At 40.5% G+C, this 18,841-nt stretch overlaps 1 protein-coding gene across 2 annotated transcripts in view; it reads left to right on the top strand.

Annotated features, from left to right (window-relative positions):
• Positions 1–17,625, top strand: part of pde9ac (phosphodiesterase 9ac) — a gene marked incomplete at both ends in the record, with an annotated part of 23,034 nt that extends 5,409 nt beyond the window's left edge. The window contains 13 exons of one of the 2 annotated variants that reach the window (XM_083772584.1): positions 1,008–1,078; positions 2,409–2,496; positions 2,625–2,706; positions 4,406–4,480; positions 5,576–5,662; positions 7,380–7,484; positions 8,032–8,114; positions 9,651–9,807; positions 12,573–12,689; positions 13,442–13,546; positions 14,327–14,455; positions 15,090–15,185; positions 17,575–17,625. In XM_083772584.1, coding sequence (XP_083628710.1) covers positions 1,008–1,078; positions 2,409–2,496; positions 2,625–2,706; positions 4,406–4,480; positions 5,576–5,662; positions 7,380–7,484; positions 8,032–8,114; positions 9,651–9,807; positions 12,573–12,689; positions 13,442–13,546; positions 14,327–14,455; positions 15,090–15,185; positions 17,575–17,625 — 1,246 coding nt within the window. Of the gene's footprint in view, positions 1–1,007; positions 1,079–2,408; positions 2,497–2,624; positions 2,707–4,405; positions 4,481–5,575; positions 5,663–7,379; positions 7,485–8,031; positions 8,115–9,650; positions 9,808–12,572; positions 12,690–13,441; positions 13,547–14,326; positions 14,456–15,089; positions 15,186–17,571 lie in introns of both variants that reach the window. The other variant, XM_083772583.1, reaches the window with a different exon arrangement.
• Positions 17,626–18,841: the final 1,216 nt, after the last annotated feature.

The raw sequence follows: 18,841 nt of genomic DNA, 5'->3' as shown, positions 1-18,841 counted from the left end.
AGTGTGTACTGCGAGCATTTATACTTGGTCTCAAAAGACCCCAAATATCCGAACTGCTTGTATTGGCTATTTTGTGTGTGACCTTACACTCTTGGCATACGACCAATAGCTGTGTGCCGATGCATACTGTATAGTACCGGTATTACTGTTCTACAGAAACCACATACTGTATTATTATGCTGTTCTAGTGAAATGCACTACTGCACCTGCCGCTACTTTTAAGCTCACCTATGGTGAGACCGTACTCATGTGCATACATGTTATAATTTAGCTATTGAAAAATAGCAGATCTACAAGTTCATAGCGCGCCACTGAGTGGTGCGCTATGAACTTGTAGGTCTGCTATTTTCGTTAAAATGTGCCTCAAATCATTCAGAAAATTGTCATTATTTAGAAAACGTTTTTTTTTTTCTCGACGTCAGGCCTGAATGGGTTAACCTGTTTCTATCCTGTGCTTTTCTCCATGCTCTTCCTCTATTTCTTTCCTCCTGCCTTTTCACGAAAACCAAGAGAACGCATGCAAACATTTCATTTCACCCCCTTCTTTATACCACTGTAAACCTCTGATGTGTGGGCGGCGGCGGTGGATCAGGGGTAGAGTGCCTGGATGGTAACCGTAAGGTTGCCAGTTCGAACCCGGGCTCCCCCAGAGTTACTGTCGAAGTGTCCTTGAGCAAGACACTGAACCCCTAATTGCTCCCGATGTGCTAGTTGGTGCCTTGCATGGTTTCCGCTGCCATCGGTGTATGAATGTGTGTGTGAATGGGTGAATGTAATGCACAATCTCTGTAAAGCGCCTTGGATAAAGGCGCTATATAAATGCACCATTTACCATTTACCATTTTACAATACATTTGGATTATAAATCAGGCAGCAACAACCGCTGGCTAGAGGCAGGTTATAGGCGAGAGCCCAGGCTACACGTCGTCCTCATTGCCACCCGCAGCAGTGTTTATGTGACCCCATATATGAACAAACTGGATAAACAACTCTTTGTCTCCCCACAGAGCATTTCGCATCACTGAGTTGAAGACGGAGGTCACTAACAGGCTAGCCATGCTGGAGAAACGCGTGGAATGTAGGTGTTGTCTCTGCCAGGTCAATAGGCATGGCGAAGACTATGTTTTCCGCCCTGTCCGTCCTTTCGTCCGCGTGTCTGTGTGTCTGTCTGTCTGTCTGTCTGTCTGTCTGTCTGTCCTTCCGTCCGTCCGTGTGTCTGCGTGTCCATCTTTCCGTCTGTTACCAGAAAATCTCCGGCACCGTTGTCTCGGTCGCTATACGAAACTGTGCGCACACAATCCCTGCATGCCATACATACAGCGACGAACCTCTGCCCCACATTTTCCAGAGCGGTCTGTTATAGCGCCACCATGAGGCAGATTTTAGCTAAACACTACTTTTTACATTACTCTTACAGATGTTATCCATATATCACGCAAATGGCTACACAGTATCCATAGTGATAGTGATTTCATTCTTGGATTCCAAAGTTTGCAGGATATCGGTTTTTAACAAAAAATGCCTCAAATCATGAACAGTGTGCGATTTACGTGACATTCCCACTAGGCTTTTCTGTCTGAGTTCATATGAAATAGTACAACCAAGTCAGCTTGTGTCTAAATAACAACATCTTCAGTTTGTCTCAAAAGGATTGTTGTGGGCGTGTGGTGGAAAAAGTACTCACATGTTTTACTTAAGTAAGTAAGTATCAATACTGCAATGTAGAAATACTCCGTTACAAGTAAAAGTTCTAAATTTACGTGAGTAAAAGTACAAAAGCATTGATGTCAAATTCAAATGGCCGAAATGTATAGGCCCTATCTATAGGGCTGAAGTGGTTACCGTTTGTTTTGTAATAGTAATCCAAATCTACAAAGTAACGAATAACTAAGTTTTCAAATAAATGTAGTGGAGTAAATGTACAATATTTGCTTCTGAGATGTAGTGGAGTATAAGTAGGAGTAAAAGTACTCGAAATTGGAAATACAAAAATTGTGCTTAACCCATTTTGGGCGGGAACCCCTTTTGGTGTTTTAAACATTATGTTATAATTTAGCTATTGAAAAATAGCAGATCTACAAGCTCATAGCGCGCCACCGAGTGGCGCGCTACAAGCTTGTAGGTCTGCTATTTTTGAAAAATCGTGAAAATATTTATTTCAGAAAACTGGAGGATTTAGAAGATTATTTTTTAATTTCGACGTCAGGCCTACATTTGGTTAAGTACAGTACTTAAGTGTACTTTTAGTGCACAGACAGACAGACTGTATACTCTATAGTCAGCACAAGGACTCAGGTTTGGATCCAACCCCTGTCTTGCTCTCTTTCTCTCTCTCTGCCCTTATAGTTTCTTGTAGTCTCTCTACACTGAAATTAAGCACAAACATGTTGTATATATTATCGTTTCAGTGGAAGGCTTGAAGGTGATAGAGATTGACAAGTGTAAAAATGAACTGAAGAAACTACGAGATGAGATCACCTCCAAGGGTGGCAGCAGGTAAAAATGAAACAATGTATTATACTAATATTGTTAAAACATCCATGTATTAATCATTTAGACTATGAGAGATGAGAGTTAGAGAGACCAATGAAAGTTGTGTTTCATTTTCTATCTCCTGGCTTCAGAGTAAACTGCCACTGTAAATACAACTACACAGATGATGGTAAAAAGCTCACCCCTAGACGGGACGTTCCCACTTATCCAAAGGTACAGTATTTATTTAGTTTTTTTGTTTATTTAGATTTAACCAGAAATCTATTTTACAACAGAGACCTGGACAGATTTTAACTGATGTTGTTGGGTCTGAGAGGCTGGAAGAGCTTTACTGTAATGTATGTCCTTGTTGATATGTTTTTGTTATATGTTGTTATATGTTGTTTTTGTTATATGTTGTTTGGGTTGTTTTCTTGTTGTGTACATGCTTTGAGGACCCCCTCGAAAACGAGATGCGGCTTATCCTCTATACTGAAATATAAAAATAAAATAAACGTGTATACATCTATATAAATCCTAAATATTGTAAAATGTATTAAATTATTATAAATTATAATTTCAAAATATTTTCAAGAATGTAAACCTTATATATGAATATTTCTAAATTTCAAGTGTGAATATTTTGTAAAAGATTTTCAGAAATATTATGAAAAAAATCCGAGGCGACCGTGTTGCGCCAGTGCAACACTACTTATGGAATACTTTCATTACCGTAAGCAAGGAAATACTTTTGTTTTGTAGTTACTTTTGGTAAATTTATTTATTAAGTAGCCGTGTCTGCCTTGCCGCTGGGATTAACCTGTTATTTCTAGGGCCGGGACTAATTGCGATTAATTTAGATTAATTAACTACAGAAAGATTAATCGCGATTTACTACAGATAAATTAATCACACCTTTTTTTTCACCGCGGAACGTTTCTCACTGGGCGCTTTTCTATAGTACTGAAAACTGGAAATAATAAAAAGTCACCCCATTTTGTGTTGCCTAGAACTGGAGGTCTGACAAAAAACAGTAACAATATGAAGTAAGTACAGCTTTGTGATGTCACTGAGATGTACTTGTTACTGTTACTAATTTTTTTTCAGACCTCCAGTTCTAGGCAACACAGAATGGGGTGACTTTTTATTATTACTTCCACAACAGGTATATTAATGACAGTAAAATGCTGAAAATGAGTGGTATCCTGTAGTCACTATTCATTGATTCACTGGGATACCAAAAAACATTAAAAAAAAAGGTTTCTCGCTGTTCTCGGGTTGAATATTGATATGCGATTAAAATGCGATTAATCTAGATTAATTAATCGCAAAGCCTCTGATTAATTAGATTTTTTTTTTTATCGAGTCCCAGCTCTAGTTATTTCTCAACAACGACCAGCGTGTGGTCAAATCAAGCAATGAAAGAGAAGTCTGCACAACAGCTCTGCGCCACAGTGTTTTATTTCTTTAATACACCAACATTAGTGACACAATTAGTGACAACGTTTCAGCCATGACATCACCTGATAAAGGCAGTTATGGCCAAAACGTTGCGTCACTATATGTTAGTGTTTTAAATAAATAAAACACTGTTGAGCAGAGCTGTTTTGCGGACTTCCTTCTCTTTTACTCTGTATCAACCTTTGCCCAGCACCAGCGAGGGATTGGGTGTGCCACAATACACAAGAGGTGTGAGGTTACGTTGTATTTTATGATGGCTGCAGAGGCGTGGCGAGGCACGAGACTCCAACCCTCTCGCTGGATCACTGTAACGCACCTGGGATTTATCAATTAATTTAAGGTGTAGAAAGTAGATTATCGCAAGATTTAGGTCTATTCAGAAACCAGCCAATCAGAATCAAGTATTTGGTACTAACCGTTTTAGAATATCTCTTTTGTAACCACTTTGTCCATGTGGTGTGTGTGCGTGCAGTACACCTTGTCTCAGGAGACCATCGAGGCACTGAAGAAGCCAACGTTTGACGTCTGGCACTGGGAACACAATGAGGTTTGTTCATGTCAGCCCTATTACTGTAAACTCAGACTGTATGTCCTCACTTCCCCTTCCTGGTCATCCCACACTGGCCCAACAGTTCAAACCCTGTGGATCAGATTTGAATTTTGGGTAGTCAGTGGTGCAACGTAACTTTGAAGATTTGATTATTAAACGCACAAAAAAAATACATTAACCGCCCTATATTGGCTACATTTCGGCCATTTGAAAATACCTAATGTAGGCTACAAGATCAGAATGTATCACATCAACCTTTCTTTTTGTATTTTCAAAGATTTTAGATTTTAAAACTTGTGAAATGGGACATTGTGCATGATGAGTACTTTCTACTTTTGGTACTTTTAAGTATATTTTGATACAAATACTTCTGTACTTTTACTCAAGTACATTTTTAATTCCGGACTTTTACTTACATTGTGTTTCTACATTGCAGTATACTTTTACACAAGTAAACATTATTGTACTATTTCCACCACTGACAAAAACAGTATTGGGATCACTTTGATATCTGATCAGTGATCATATAATTATTTCAGCAGTTATGCCAATAACAAATAGGTTTTTGATTAATCAAATAATATGTTTACCACCCAAAATCCAAATGTGATTCACTCGGTTAGGGGTTCAATCTTTGGAACAACAGGCAAGTCAGCCAAGACAGGCTCACACAGTGTTCAAATGCTTTCGCCCGACAGTAGGCCTACAAAATAAAAAAAATGCACTGGAAACCAAATTAGTTAAAGCCTAACTATAACCTACTGCTTGACAGAAATGGAAATTAAAAAATACATTTTAATAGGTTTCATTGTTTTCATTAATGTAAATGGCAAGCGGATGACAGTTTCCTGTTACAACAGTAAATGGGGCAGAGTTACATGCAGGCTCTCTTATGGCATTCGAAAATTGTGTAAGAATTGAAATTGGAATGTGTGTCAGACAGTAGTAGGCTATAGTAGTCCTCGTTCGAGACAACCAACATCATCGAGCGACAGCAAGTTTAAACGAACGTGTGGCATATTTTGACAGTTGCAGGAGGTTTTGAGACGTTTATCTGGTGCTGACCATCTCGTTCCTCCATTGTGGCTGCAGATGTTGAGCTGTCTGGAATACATGTACCATGACCTGGGTCTGGTGAAGGAATTCAGCATGAACCCCATCACACTCAAACGCTGGCTGGTAAAGTAACATGAACCCCATCACACTCAAACGCTGGCTGGTAAAGTAACATGAACCCCATCACACTCAAACGCTGGCTGGTAAAGTAACATGAACCCCATCACATTCAAACACTGGCTGGTAAAGTAACAGGACATGAACCCCATCACACTCAAACGCTGGCTGGTAAAGTAACATGAACCCCATCACACTCAAACGCTGGCTGGTAAAGTAACATGAAACCCATCACACTCAAACGCTGGCTGGTAAAGTAACAGGACATGAACCCCATCACACTCAAACGCTGGCTGGTAAAGTAACATGAAACCCATCACACTCAAACGCTGGCTGGTAAAGTAATAGGACATGAACCCCATCACACTCAAACACTGGCTGGTAAAGTAACATGAACCCCATCACACTCAAACACTGGCTGGTAAAGTAACATGAAACCCATCACACTCAAACGCTTGCTGGTAAAGTAACATGAACCCCATCACACTCAAACGCTGGCTGGTAAAGTAACATGAACCCCATCACACTCAAACGCTGGCTGGTAAAGTAACATGAACCCCATCACACTCAAACGCTGGCTGGTAAAGTAACATGAACCCCATCACACTCAAATGCTGGCTGGTAAAGTAACATGAACCCCATCACACTCAAACGCTGGCTGGTAAAGTAACATGAACCCCATCACACTCAAACGCTGGCTGGTAAAGTAACAGGACATGAACCCCATCACACTCAAACGCTGGCTGGTAAAGTAACATGAACCCCATCACACTCAAACGCTGGCTGGTAAAGTAACATGAACCCCATCACACTCAAACACTGGCTGGTAAAGTAACATGAACCCCATCACACTCAAACGCTGGCTGGTAAAGTAACATGAACCCCATCACACTCAAACGCTGGCTGGTAAAGTAACATGAACCCCATCACACTCAAACGCTGGCTGGTAAAGTAACATGAACCCCATCACACTCAAACGCTGGCTGGTAAAGTAACAGGACGATGGCTCTGCAGGACGTGTCTGTATGCGGCGACATGCACAGGGAAGGGAAGGGGGGGGAGGTTACAGATTCATCCAGCTGATGTCTGCTCAAATGGCTTGGACGGGGGGAGCTATACAGTATTATGGGTTAACCGCTTAAACCCTTTAAGACCTCATGGGGTTGATTCTACAAATGCCTTTGTAGAATCACTCACTTTCAAGATTTTTAAATTTTTAAATGTTCAAAACTAGCAGTTGTGCAAGCTCGCAGTTGTGTGGCAAAAATCAAAGAGCAGTGTGTGATCCGTTTGCTGCTTGCTTATAGTTGTTTTTGCATACTCTAACAGTGCGCGCTACTGAAAGGCATGTAAATGTAAATTTGCAAACAGTGACAGGGTAGGGTCACACTGTCACAACTACATTTAGATTTACTGGTTTTGATGGGGATTTACTGGGGTATATACTAATGGTAGAACTTCAAAAGATTTTTGGAATATACTGTAAACTGTGCATTTTGTGCCGGATCACACTCAATCACCCACCCACGCACATGCACGCACGCACGCACACACACACACGCACGCACACGCGCACACACACACACACACACACACACACACACACACACACACACACACACACACACACACACACACACACACACACACACACACACACACACACACACACACACACACACACACACACACGTCAGTGAACAATGTATGTGTGTCTCCTAAGTTGGCCATTCAGGAGAACTACCGCAGCAACCCCTTCCACAACTTCCGCCACTGCTTCTGTGTCAGTCAGATGATGTATGGCATGATTAACCTCTGCAGCCTGCAGGTGAGGCGTGCGTCCGTGCGTCAGTGTTAATAGTTGTTTTATGGTTAAAGGAAAACTGTCGGGAAAAGACTCGCTCGCCACATAAACTGTTAAGGAAGACCCCTTTTTGAATGCCTATAAAGTGCTCTGTGCTCAAATTGAGGTTAACATTAGCCAAATATTTTGGTCCTTCATCAGTGCTAATAGCTCCCAGGACCGAAATGTTTTAACCTCACTTTGAGAGCTGAGAGCATTCAAAAATAAAACATAAATTCTATTTTCTTAAGGCTCTGTCTAAGGGGTCTTCCTTAACAGTTTATGTGGCGAGCACGTCTTTTTCTGTCAGTTTTCCTTTGTGTATTTGAGACCACCTGCAGTCAACCCGGAACAACATGCAGTACTATACTACTACAAAATACTTTTGTGTTTTATGGTTAAAAAGGGTTTTTCTAGAGTCTTAAAATGTTGTTGTCCTCACCACTCTGTGTGTGTGTGTGTGTGTGTGTGTGTGTGTGTGCGCGCGTGCGTGCGCTCGCTCGCATTTATTTATGTATGTATTTTCCTGTAGGAGAAGTTGACTTTGCCAGACATGTGCATTCTAATGACAGCTGCAGTGTGTCACGATCTGGACCACCCTGGCTACAACAACACGTAAGTTGGGTCTGAGGGGCTTGTTATTGGGTCTGGGGGGCCAAAACAATTCCAATTGTACACTCTCACGGTTACAGACCCGTAAAGGTCCATTTGGAACCCCCTCAAGGAACCCTGAGGGTCCCTGAACCCCACTTTGATCACTTTTCATTCACAAATAAATGAATAAAATAGCCTACTGTATACAGAGAAAGTGATACGGCCCCATGGGTATCATTTTGCAACTTCATCATCATCATACTATAATTCTAACAATGTCTGTCTGTGTGTGTGTGTGTGTGTGTGTGTGTGTGTGTGTGTGTGTGTGTGTGTGTCTGTCAGAAACAACGCCATAGCTCCTCAATGCCTGCACCAATCACTCCCATTTGACACATTAATGATTATTAATGAATTTATTAGCCACGGCCACAAGGGGGGGGGGGGGAATATCTCACAACGGGTAAGGGCTAGTTAATCTAATTAGTAATCACAATGTTCTTGTTGTAGTCTCTTACAACATAAAATCGTAAACGTTTTAAAACAATACTGACATTTTTAGCCTGCAGCCCTTGGACTTTTGGATTTTTTTCTGAGTGGCTCCTGAGCCATCTTAAGTTAAGTAGCCCTGTGTACTAACTCAAATCGCGTCACACCGTGACATGACACGATATTGATTATCTTGAATAATTGCGAATAGTCGATTATGTAATAATTGGGACAGACCTACCGTAATCGCAATCCTATGTGGCTCACGTGAACAATTTGTAGCTTCATTGTAACTAGGGAAGTTAAATTTAATTGTTCAAAACATAAACAATGTTATCAACTGGATGCATGTGGGCGTGGCCTAATGCATGTCAAACTGGGGTTCCTCCAATTTAAAAAGGTTGAAAACCACTGGTTTAAAATAACTCCAGTAACCCTACATCCCCTGACCCTGAGGGTCAAGGCATTAACCAGGGTACATACATTTTCTCCAGGGGTATAGCCTACACTTTATTTTATTTTATCGACCTGTCCCTAAAGTCCTGCTATAGTTTTTGCACGGCACATGTACACGCAGGGGAAGGAGCTCTCTATATTTAGACGAATGCGACGGGGCCATTAGGCATTTCTTTGTAGGGGTGTTGAGAGACACATCGCTACAGATGTCCAAGCATGCCCTGTGCAATATATAATTGTCATTGAGATGTGGAGCTGCTGTTCGGGTGTGGAAAGAATGACGACTTATTTTATGCATGTTGGGGGTTGTTTTCAGCAGTACCTTTGACCACATGAGGTTTATTTTATGCATGTTGGGGTGTGGTTTACATCAGTAGCCTATACCTTCTCACCACTTAAAAGAAAGATCTTTATTTGTGGCATTCATTCGATTATTCGATGGAAACTTGACTTTCTCTTCATCCATCTGTCCATTGATCGATCCATCCATCATCCATGCATCTATGCATCCATCTATGCATTTATGCATCTATGTATCCATGCATCCACCCATGCATCTGCATCCATCCATGCATCTATGCATCCATGCATCCATCTACTGTATGTATCCTTCAGATACCAGGTCAACGCGCGCACAGAGCTGGCAGTGCGCTACAACGACATCTCTCCCCTGGAGAACCATCACTGCGCCGTGGCCTTCCAGATCCTCGCTCTGCCGGAGTGCAACATCTTCGCCAACGTGGAGCCCGAGGCCTTCATGCTCATACGACAAGTAAGCTCCAGTTAGGACTGGTGACTTTTTTACACTTTTCTTTGTCATTTTTCTTGTTTTTTAAAGATTTTCTGACTTCAATTGCACCCAAAACAACCTGGACTTTGAACATTGAACACGTATCAAACACCAATCAAGCAAATGTTTGGTCGTTTTTTTTTTTTTTTTTTAGGCCACCACAATGCTTTTCCAATGGGAGTCACATGGTTTGACCAAACATTTATGTTTGATTTCCCATCAAACAAAAATGTTTGGTCAAACCATGTGACTCCCATTGGAAAAGCATTGTGGTGGCCTAAAAAAACAACCAAACTTATTTGCTTGATTGGTGTTTGATACGTGAGGCCTCAGTGGATTTTCTGTGCTATTGTCTGTGCATGCTGTGATTTGCCTGTGGACGGTGATGTCACGGTCCACAAATCCCACCCTTCTCCTCCCTGCCCCTCCCCTATGCTTCAGCCCCTGGGGGGGGGGGGGGGGGGGGGCAGAGCAGGAGTGATGGATAAAATAAGGCGTTTTTCCATTGCATCTGAAGAAGCTTTAGAACACAGACAGAAAAAACACCTGGCATGGCATACTGGAGTGGATTTTTCTTTTAAAACCTTTCAATACACTTTTGAAGGACCATGACTTTAAATGTTGTTAAAATGTTGTTAAAAAGTTATGCGGATTGTACAATTTTCTAAATGCATATCATGATAATTAAAACATGAGTGAATGCTTGTGCAGCCAGCAGGAAGGGAAATAGCAACATCTGCTGGGCCACTAATGGATACCGCCTATTTTTCGGATGTCTTGTTAAGGCCTAATGGTAATTGCAGGGAAGTGTGTTCTTGTGTGAGCTAGCAATTTCCATTTTGAGGTATTTGTACTTTACTTGAATATTACTCCACTACATACTTTTACTTCACTACATGTAAATAACTAAAAAACAAATACTAGTTACCTTGTAGATTCTGATTATTATTACAAAACATACATTAACCACTTCATCCATATACATTTTCACACAAATAATGACTAAATCATCAGACCAAAATATCAATGTTTTCTTCTTTCGCTCCGTGCAATCTTGCTGTAGACAATTCCATATAGATGATATCTAGAAGGGTCAAAGCCCATTGGCGAAACGTCAATGTATGAGGTGGTTTCCAGTGCGAAGCAACCATCTTCTTTGTGGCCGTTACGCCAGCAAAGAAGACGTGAATACGGGTATTATTTAATGGCAATTGGGATACATCATTTAATAAGAATAGAGATGGGGAGGGTGTAATGTTAATTTGTGAGGACACTCGGACACTCCCACACCATATGAAAGAATGTACCTATGGTGTTCGGAGTGCAGAAAGTGCAGTTGTGATTATTTAAAATCCGCATAGCACACAATCTACGGGGGGTCAAGTACGTCCGATGAACAAAACTTAGATGAATTTGTTGATGATCAGGATTCCTAGAAGACAGCACAACATTAGACCACACTGTATCCCAGCTCCAATCGGGATCTAGATTTGGTATGTCATTCCTCCATACAGTATCGACAAGCAAGGTCCCATAACTAGATTCTAATAAATAATCATACAATATGGAAACAAAACCTCTTGATCTAACATCACAGATAAGTCTATGCAAAGGGTGCATTGCAAGGGGGGTCTGCCATGGAACTCCATAAGTCCTCATGGCAGTTCTCAGTTGTAAATAGAAAAAGAAAGAGTTACCAGGCAAGTTAAAAATATCGCATAAATTCTGGAAAGAACGTAAACCATTGACATCAAATAAATCACCCAAAGTATGAATCCCCTTGGAACTCCATCTGGGAAAACGAATAGGACGATTATCTAAAAGCAAACCATCATTGTTGAACACTGGGGAACGCAAATTCCATTTCAAATCAATCTTGCACACTTTTTCAGCCGCAAAAAGGCAAAAAGGAGAGGACTAAGGGGGCAACCTTGCCTCGACGATCTGCCTATCGTGAACAGCGGAGAACAAATCTTGCCTGTTAATACCATCGCTGTTGGATTCGAGTACAATATCTTAATCAACGTGATGAATGTGTGACCAAATCCCATCTTATCTAGTACCGCCCACAGAAAAGGCCATTCCAAACGGTCAAAGGCCTTCATAGCATCGAGCGACAGCACCGCCGCAGGAGACCGGAGGTCACTAGCTCGATCAATAATATGCAACAATCGTCTAACATTATCAGTGGCCAATCTGGTACCTATAAAACCTGTCTGGTCACAGTGTACCAACCTAGTCATGTAACCCTGCAAACGGCGCGCGAGCACCTTAGCAAATATTTTTAGGTCAGCATTAAAAAGATTATTATTATTATCTTTGGGGCTATTTGCCTTTATTGATAGATTACAGTATAGTTTGACAGGAAAGGGGGAGAGAGATGAGGGGAAAGACATGCAGCAAAGGTCGTCAGGATAGGGACTCGAACCCGCGACACACTGTCAGACTGGATTACCAGTCTAGGTGCCTGGACCGCTCGGCCGGCCAAGGCTTCAAAAGATTCTTATTGAAAACATGAAATCGGACATTCTGCACCATGAGTATTTTTACTGTTGGTACTTTAATTACATTTTGAAGACAATACTCTTGTACTTTCCCTCATGTACATTTTGAATTCCGGACTTTTACTTGTAACAGAGTATTTATAGTAAATAAGTTGAGTACCTTTTCCACCATTGTCAATTTCAAGAGCTCTCCCTTGCTGCCTGGAGCATGACTTTGACATTGGCGCTTTTGTCCTCTGGCAGGCAATCATCACCCTGATCCTGGCCACGGACATGGCCCGTCACGGGGAGATACTGGACTCCTTCAAGCGCAAAGTGGAAGACGTCTTTGACTTCACCAACGAGGAGCACCTCACATGTGTACGTTCTAGGGGTGTAACGATACATGTTAACAGCGATACGATAGGCTATATATCACGCTACATGGTTGACGACACGATACATGGAGGATATTATTGGTTAATTCATGGCGATACGATACGATTCAATGATTTAAAATCGATACAGTAACTAAATGGTAAATTTAGTGGATTTATATAGCGCCTTTATCCAAGGCACTTTACAGAGATTGTACATTACATTCACCCATTCAAACACACATTCACACACCGATGCCAGAGGAAACCATGCAAGGCTGCACATCAGTAGCAATTAGGGGTTCAGAGTCTTGCTCAAGGACACTTCGACACCAGCCCATGGAAAGACATGAAATCATGTGGATAGAGCAGGGAAACATTTATCCCTGGAAAACACATATACCGGTATATCATATATCTGAACACATTATGGACAAACCTGCACCTTAAAGGAGAATTCCATGCTAGAATGCTTTCTTACCTTTCTTTGTAGTTGTTACGTCCCCACCAAAGAGGTCCAGGTGTTTTTTTGTGCAAAAGCTCCTTATTGGCTATTTCCCCTATCATAAGCGCTCAATGAATTACATTGAATTGAATGGGAATTGAATGGGGCTATGGGGTGTTGTGCTAATTCGCTTATTTCCATCGGAATAAGTAGTAAACTGTACCGCTTGGGATATTATTTACATTATGAAGAGAGGATATATACAAAAGAATTATAATTTTGAGCGATGGAAATAAGCAAATTTGTTTCAGCTAAAGATGGTGTTGATCAAGTGCTGTGACATCTCTAATGAAGTGCGACCAACGGAGGTGGCAGAGCCCTGGGTGGACTGTCTGCTGGAGGAATACTTCATACAGGTGATGTTCACCTCACTCCTTAAAGGGGAGTCCCGGACCAGCCATTTTCTTATCGTAATATGATTGCTAACTAACTAACGGACAGGAGATGCACGCTTTCATTGTAAGCGCGACGTTTGGTCGCAATAATAGGCCTAACTAGTCCAGGGGGTTCCTTTTCCTCGTTTCCTGAAAAGTAACTGTTTTGACATGCATACAAGGTTTCCACCCGCCAGCAATGATATGGTTATTAATATGATTTCAACATTTTAAAATATAAAAAATCGTCGCTGAATATTATAAACCTCTTTAAAATGAATGCCCTACTTCATCATACTACAGTACAGCCTCACACAAAGGCATCATAAGTAGCAGATCTCCAAGCTCGAAACACGGTTATGAGGTTTCCACAGGCAAATGGAGCCTTTACATATAGCATCTTTCTCCAAAGCACTTTATAAGGTGCAATGCGGCACGATGTGACGCATTGTGATCTTGTAGATCTGCTATTTTCAAAAGATGTCTATACATTTGAAAACTTGAAACGGGATTATTATTATTATTATTATTATTATTATCATTATTATTATTATTATTATTACCCTTATTATTATATATTTTTAAATAGTGAATTTGGGGGATTTTTCTTTTAATCTTATAATAATTAAAAACTAAGTGCAGTTAAATAAATAAATACATAAATAAAGGGGATACATATTTGCTAAAAATTGGTCCGCAATGGGTCCAGAACCACTGTTTGGGGAAATATAAAACTCAAATGTTCTCCGCTGTGTCTTCCAGAGTGACAGAGAGAAGACAGAGGGTTTGCCAGTGGCTCCTTTCATGGACAGAGACAAAGTGACCAAGCCCACTGCTCAGATTGGATTCATCAAATTTGTCCTCATTCCAATGTTTGAGTCTGTCATGAAGGTAGGAACGTACGTATGTGAGTGAGTGAGTGAGTGAGTGAGTGAGTGAGTGAGTGAGTGAGTGAGTGAGTGAGCGAGTGCATGCATGTTTAACCGTCGCTTCATTGTTGTTGTATGTCCAAACACAGTGGTGTAAAGTAACTGAGTACATTTGCTTAAGTACAATTCTGAGCTATTTGTACTTTACTTGAGTATTTCCAATTTCAAATACCTTTACTTCTACGTACATCTCGGATCAAAATATTGCACTTTTTCTCCACTACATTTATTTGACAACTTTAGTTACTAGTTGCTTTGTAGAGTTTGATTATTATTACAAAACATACATTAACCACATTTCAGCCATTTGAAAATAGCCTCTACAAGCTCGCAATGTGTACTATTTTCAAAAGATTTTAATACATTTGAAAACTTGAAAAGGCACATTCTGCATAATGACTTTTAGTAGGCCTACTTTAGGTACATTTTGCTGCCAATACGTTTGTACATAGTACGTTTGTACTTTTACTGAAGTCAATTTTCAATTGCAGACTTTTTACTTGTAACAGAGTATAGTTCTACATCTGCAGTATTGACACTTTTATACTTAAGTGAAACAATTGAGTACCTTTTTTTCCACTCACTGGTCCAAACAGCTGTTCCCTCAGATTGAGGAAATCATGGTTCAACCGCTGAGGGACTCTCGTGACCACTACGAAGAGCTGAAACAGATCGATGACGCCATGACAGAGGTATAGAACCTCTATTCTAGATATACCTTCCATTTAGTTATCACTGACATGACAGAGGTATAGAACCTCTATTCTAGATATACCTTCATTTAGTTATCGCTGACATGACAGAGATATAGAACCTCTATTCTAGATATACCTTCCATTTAGTTATCGCTGACATGACAAAGATAAAAAGTCCTACAACATGAAATTCAACTTTTCAGCTGGTGTTTTTTTGCACTCCCCTTTGTGTTTTCTATCCCCACAAATACGCAATTGTGAACAATTTCTCAGCAACAGCTCAAATGATTTGGCCGTACACGTGATGTCATCGGTATCACCCTACTTTGTACAATTCCTCTCCCTCTTTAGTCTTCAGTTCCATTTAGTTATCGCTAACATGACAGAGATATAGAACCTCTATTCTAGATATACCTTCCATTTAGTTATCACTGACATGACAGAGGTATAGAACCTCTATTCTAGATATACCTTCATTTAGTTATCGCTGACATGACAGAGATATAGAACCTCTATTCTAGATATACCTTCCATTTAGTTATCGCTGACATGACAAAGATATAGAACCTCTATTCTAGATATACCTTCATTTAGTTATCACTGACATGACAGAGATATAGAACCTCTATTCTAGATATACCTTCCATTTAGTTATCACTGACTTGACAGAGATATAGAACCTCTATTCTAGATATACCTTCCATTTAGTTATCACTGACATGACAGAGATATAGAACCTCTATTCTAGATATACCTTCATTTAGTTATAGCTGACATGACAGAGATATAGAACCTCTATTCTAGATACCTTCCATTTAGTTATTGCTGACATGACAGAGATATAGAACCTCTATTCTAGATACCTTCTATTTAGTTATCGCTGACATGACAGAGATATAGAACCTCTATTCTAGATACCTTCCATTTAGTTATCACTGACATGACAGAGGTATAGAACCTCTATTCTAGATACCTTCTATTTAGTTATCGCTGACATGACAGAGATATAGAACCTCTATTCTAGATACCTTCCATTTAGTTATCACTGACATGACAGAGGTATAGAACCTCTATTCTAGATATACCTTCATTTAGTTATCGCTGACATGACAGAGATATAGAACCTCTATTCTAGATATACCTTCCATTTAGTTATTGCTGACATGACAGAGATATAGAACCTCTATTCTAGATACCTTCTATTTAGTTATCGCTGACATGACAGAGATATAGAACCTCTATTCTAGATACCTTCCATTTAGTTATCACTGACATGACAGAGGTATAGAACCTCTATTCTAGATACCTTCTATTTAGTTATCGCTGACATGACAGAGATATAGAACCTCTATTCTAGATACCTTCCATTTAGTTATCACTGACATGACAGAGGTATAGAACCTCTATTCTAGATATACCTTCATTTAGTTATCGCTGACATGACAGAGATATAGAACCTCTATTCTAGATATACCTTCATTTAGTTATAGCTGACATGACAGAGATATAGAACCTCTATTCTAGATATACCTTCCATTTAGTTATTGCTGACATGACAGATATATAGAATATAGAGCGTCGCATTTCCGCCTCCTTTCAGAACGACGGGGGCACCGGAAGAGAATTTTCCATTCATTTTTCCATAGATGTTTCAGAGAGTATTTATTTAAAGACCTTTAAAAGTCCTACAACATGAAATTCAACTTTTCAGCTGGTGTTTTTTTGCACTCCCCTTTGTGTTTTCTATCCCCACAAATACGCAATTGTGAACAATTTCTCAGCAACAGCTCAAATGATTTGGCCGTACACGTGATGTCATCGGTATCACCCTACTTTGTACAATTCCTCTCCCTCTTTAGTCTTCAGTTCCAAATTTGCAGTTTCCAAGCTGGCATGGAATAGAAACAAGCCTGGGTTGATTTGTCAGGAGCCCAGTTGGCTTTGTCTGAGGCTTAAAGGTCTTTAAGTAAATACTTTCTGAAACGTTTGGAAAAATGAATGGGAAATTCTCTTCCGGTGCCCTCATTCTGAAAGGGGGTGGGACTGCGATGCTCTATAAAGCGTTGCAGTCCCGCCCCCTTTCATGACGACGCCAGGCCCAGGAAATAGTTCCCAATGCATTTTTCCCATAGATAATAAGTCATTTTGTGGGTGAACTACTCTGTTAAGTTACACGCAACTAAATCAGGAAATACCTACAACCCCAACCGCTCACAATATAATGGCTAATGCAAGTAGTAAAGTACACACACACACACACACACAAACACACACGCACGCACGCACAGACACACGCACACATGCACACATGCACGTCCACACATACACATGCGCATGCACATACACAAGCACTTGCTAACATAAAGGTGTGTTTTTGTTCAACGAGGGACGGAAGGCAAAAGCAGAGAATATGTCGTTAGGTGTGAAGAAGAAGTAAGAGCTGCTGTGAGTCACAGACAGTCAGTGTAAATGTGTAAGTAACAGGGACAGACTCCTATTGTGTTTGTGTGTTAAGTATGTACTAATAAACGGACTCCTTGACTACTGTGACTCTATAGTGAGTATAGCAAGTGGACTGACTTAGCCTCGTGTAGCCAACCTCCATCTGCCTTTGCCATGCATATTGCCCCAGGCAGATACAGTCTTGCCCCTCTCAATTGTGGGAGGACTTCACGGCCAAAGTGGTGACGAGCCAACCAGATTCGTCTGGAACCAGGCTATAACCAACCAGAGCCCAGCATGCAAATATGGGGCGGGACATTGCATAAAAGAAAATCTAATACTGAGAGGGATGAGACTAATATCCACACAGTGATATTAGAATCGCTACACGAGGCTAGGACTGACTCGCTCTCTGCCTCTAATCTATAACTGTATAAAGTTCTGTTTACCAAAACTCACACCTAGCTGTATACAACGTGAAGAAAGTGAAGTTGATATTATTGTGGTATGGCCTTGTGAAAACCTTATAGTGTATGTCATTGTGTAATTAAGTAAACGTTTAGTGAAGATTCTTGTAAACCATGTTTGTTCTGTTCTATGGACCCTAGAGGACACAAAAAAAACGGTTTACATTTGTTTTTCCCGCCCTAACAATATTTTATCACCATGGCAATACATGGCAATGTGTAGCAATATTCCATGTCTTTCTGTATTTCTGTCGACATCATTTCTCCAAATCTGCCAGGCCGATTTACACCAAATGTGGTCCAGGAGTGTATGATGTGCTCTGGAAGACCCCATAGGTGGCGCTACAGCACCAAATTCAAAACGAAAATTCATGATTATTCACAAATTACTTGTCCAATTTAAATGACATTGGCTAGGTTGTTGTACCATGGGCTGAAGCACAAGCCCAGAAAGTTTTACCACAATCCACCAATAGGTGGCGCTACAACAACAGATTCAATATCCAATTTCACAAGGTGCATAAGCTACCTGACCAATTTTCCACAAAAACCTTGAATAATCAGTAACGGACAGTTTTATTTAAAATCAAAGGGTTTATTTACGAACGTGTCATGCTCAACTGTACAAAGAATCACTGTAGGTATCATCGTCATCACTCTCAGCATCATCTTTTGTATGATTATCACATGAACCCTCAGCAGCCTCACATTTGCAGAGCTCTGTGCATGGAAGGTTATTAAGTT

This window comes from Protomyctophum parallelum, assembly GCF_964188405.1.
Source record: "Protomyctophum parallelum genome assembly, chromosome: 9".
Lineage (NCBI taxonomy): Eukaryota > Metazoa > Chordata > Actinopteri > Myctophiformes > Myctophidae > Protomyctophum > Protomyctophum parallelum.
This window is presented reverse-complemented; position numbering and strand designations above follow the sequence as displayed.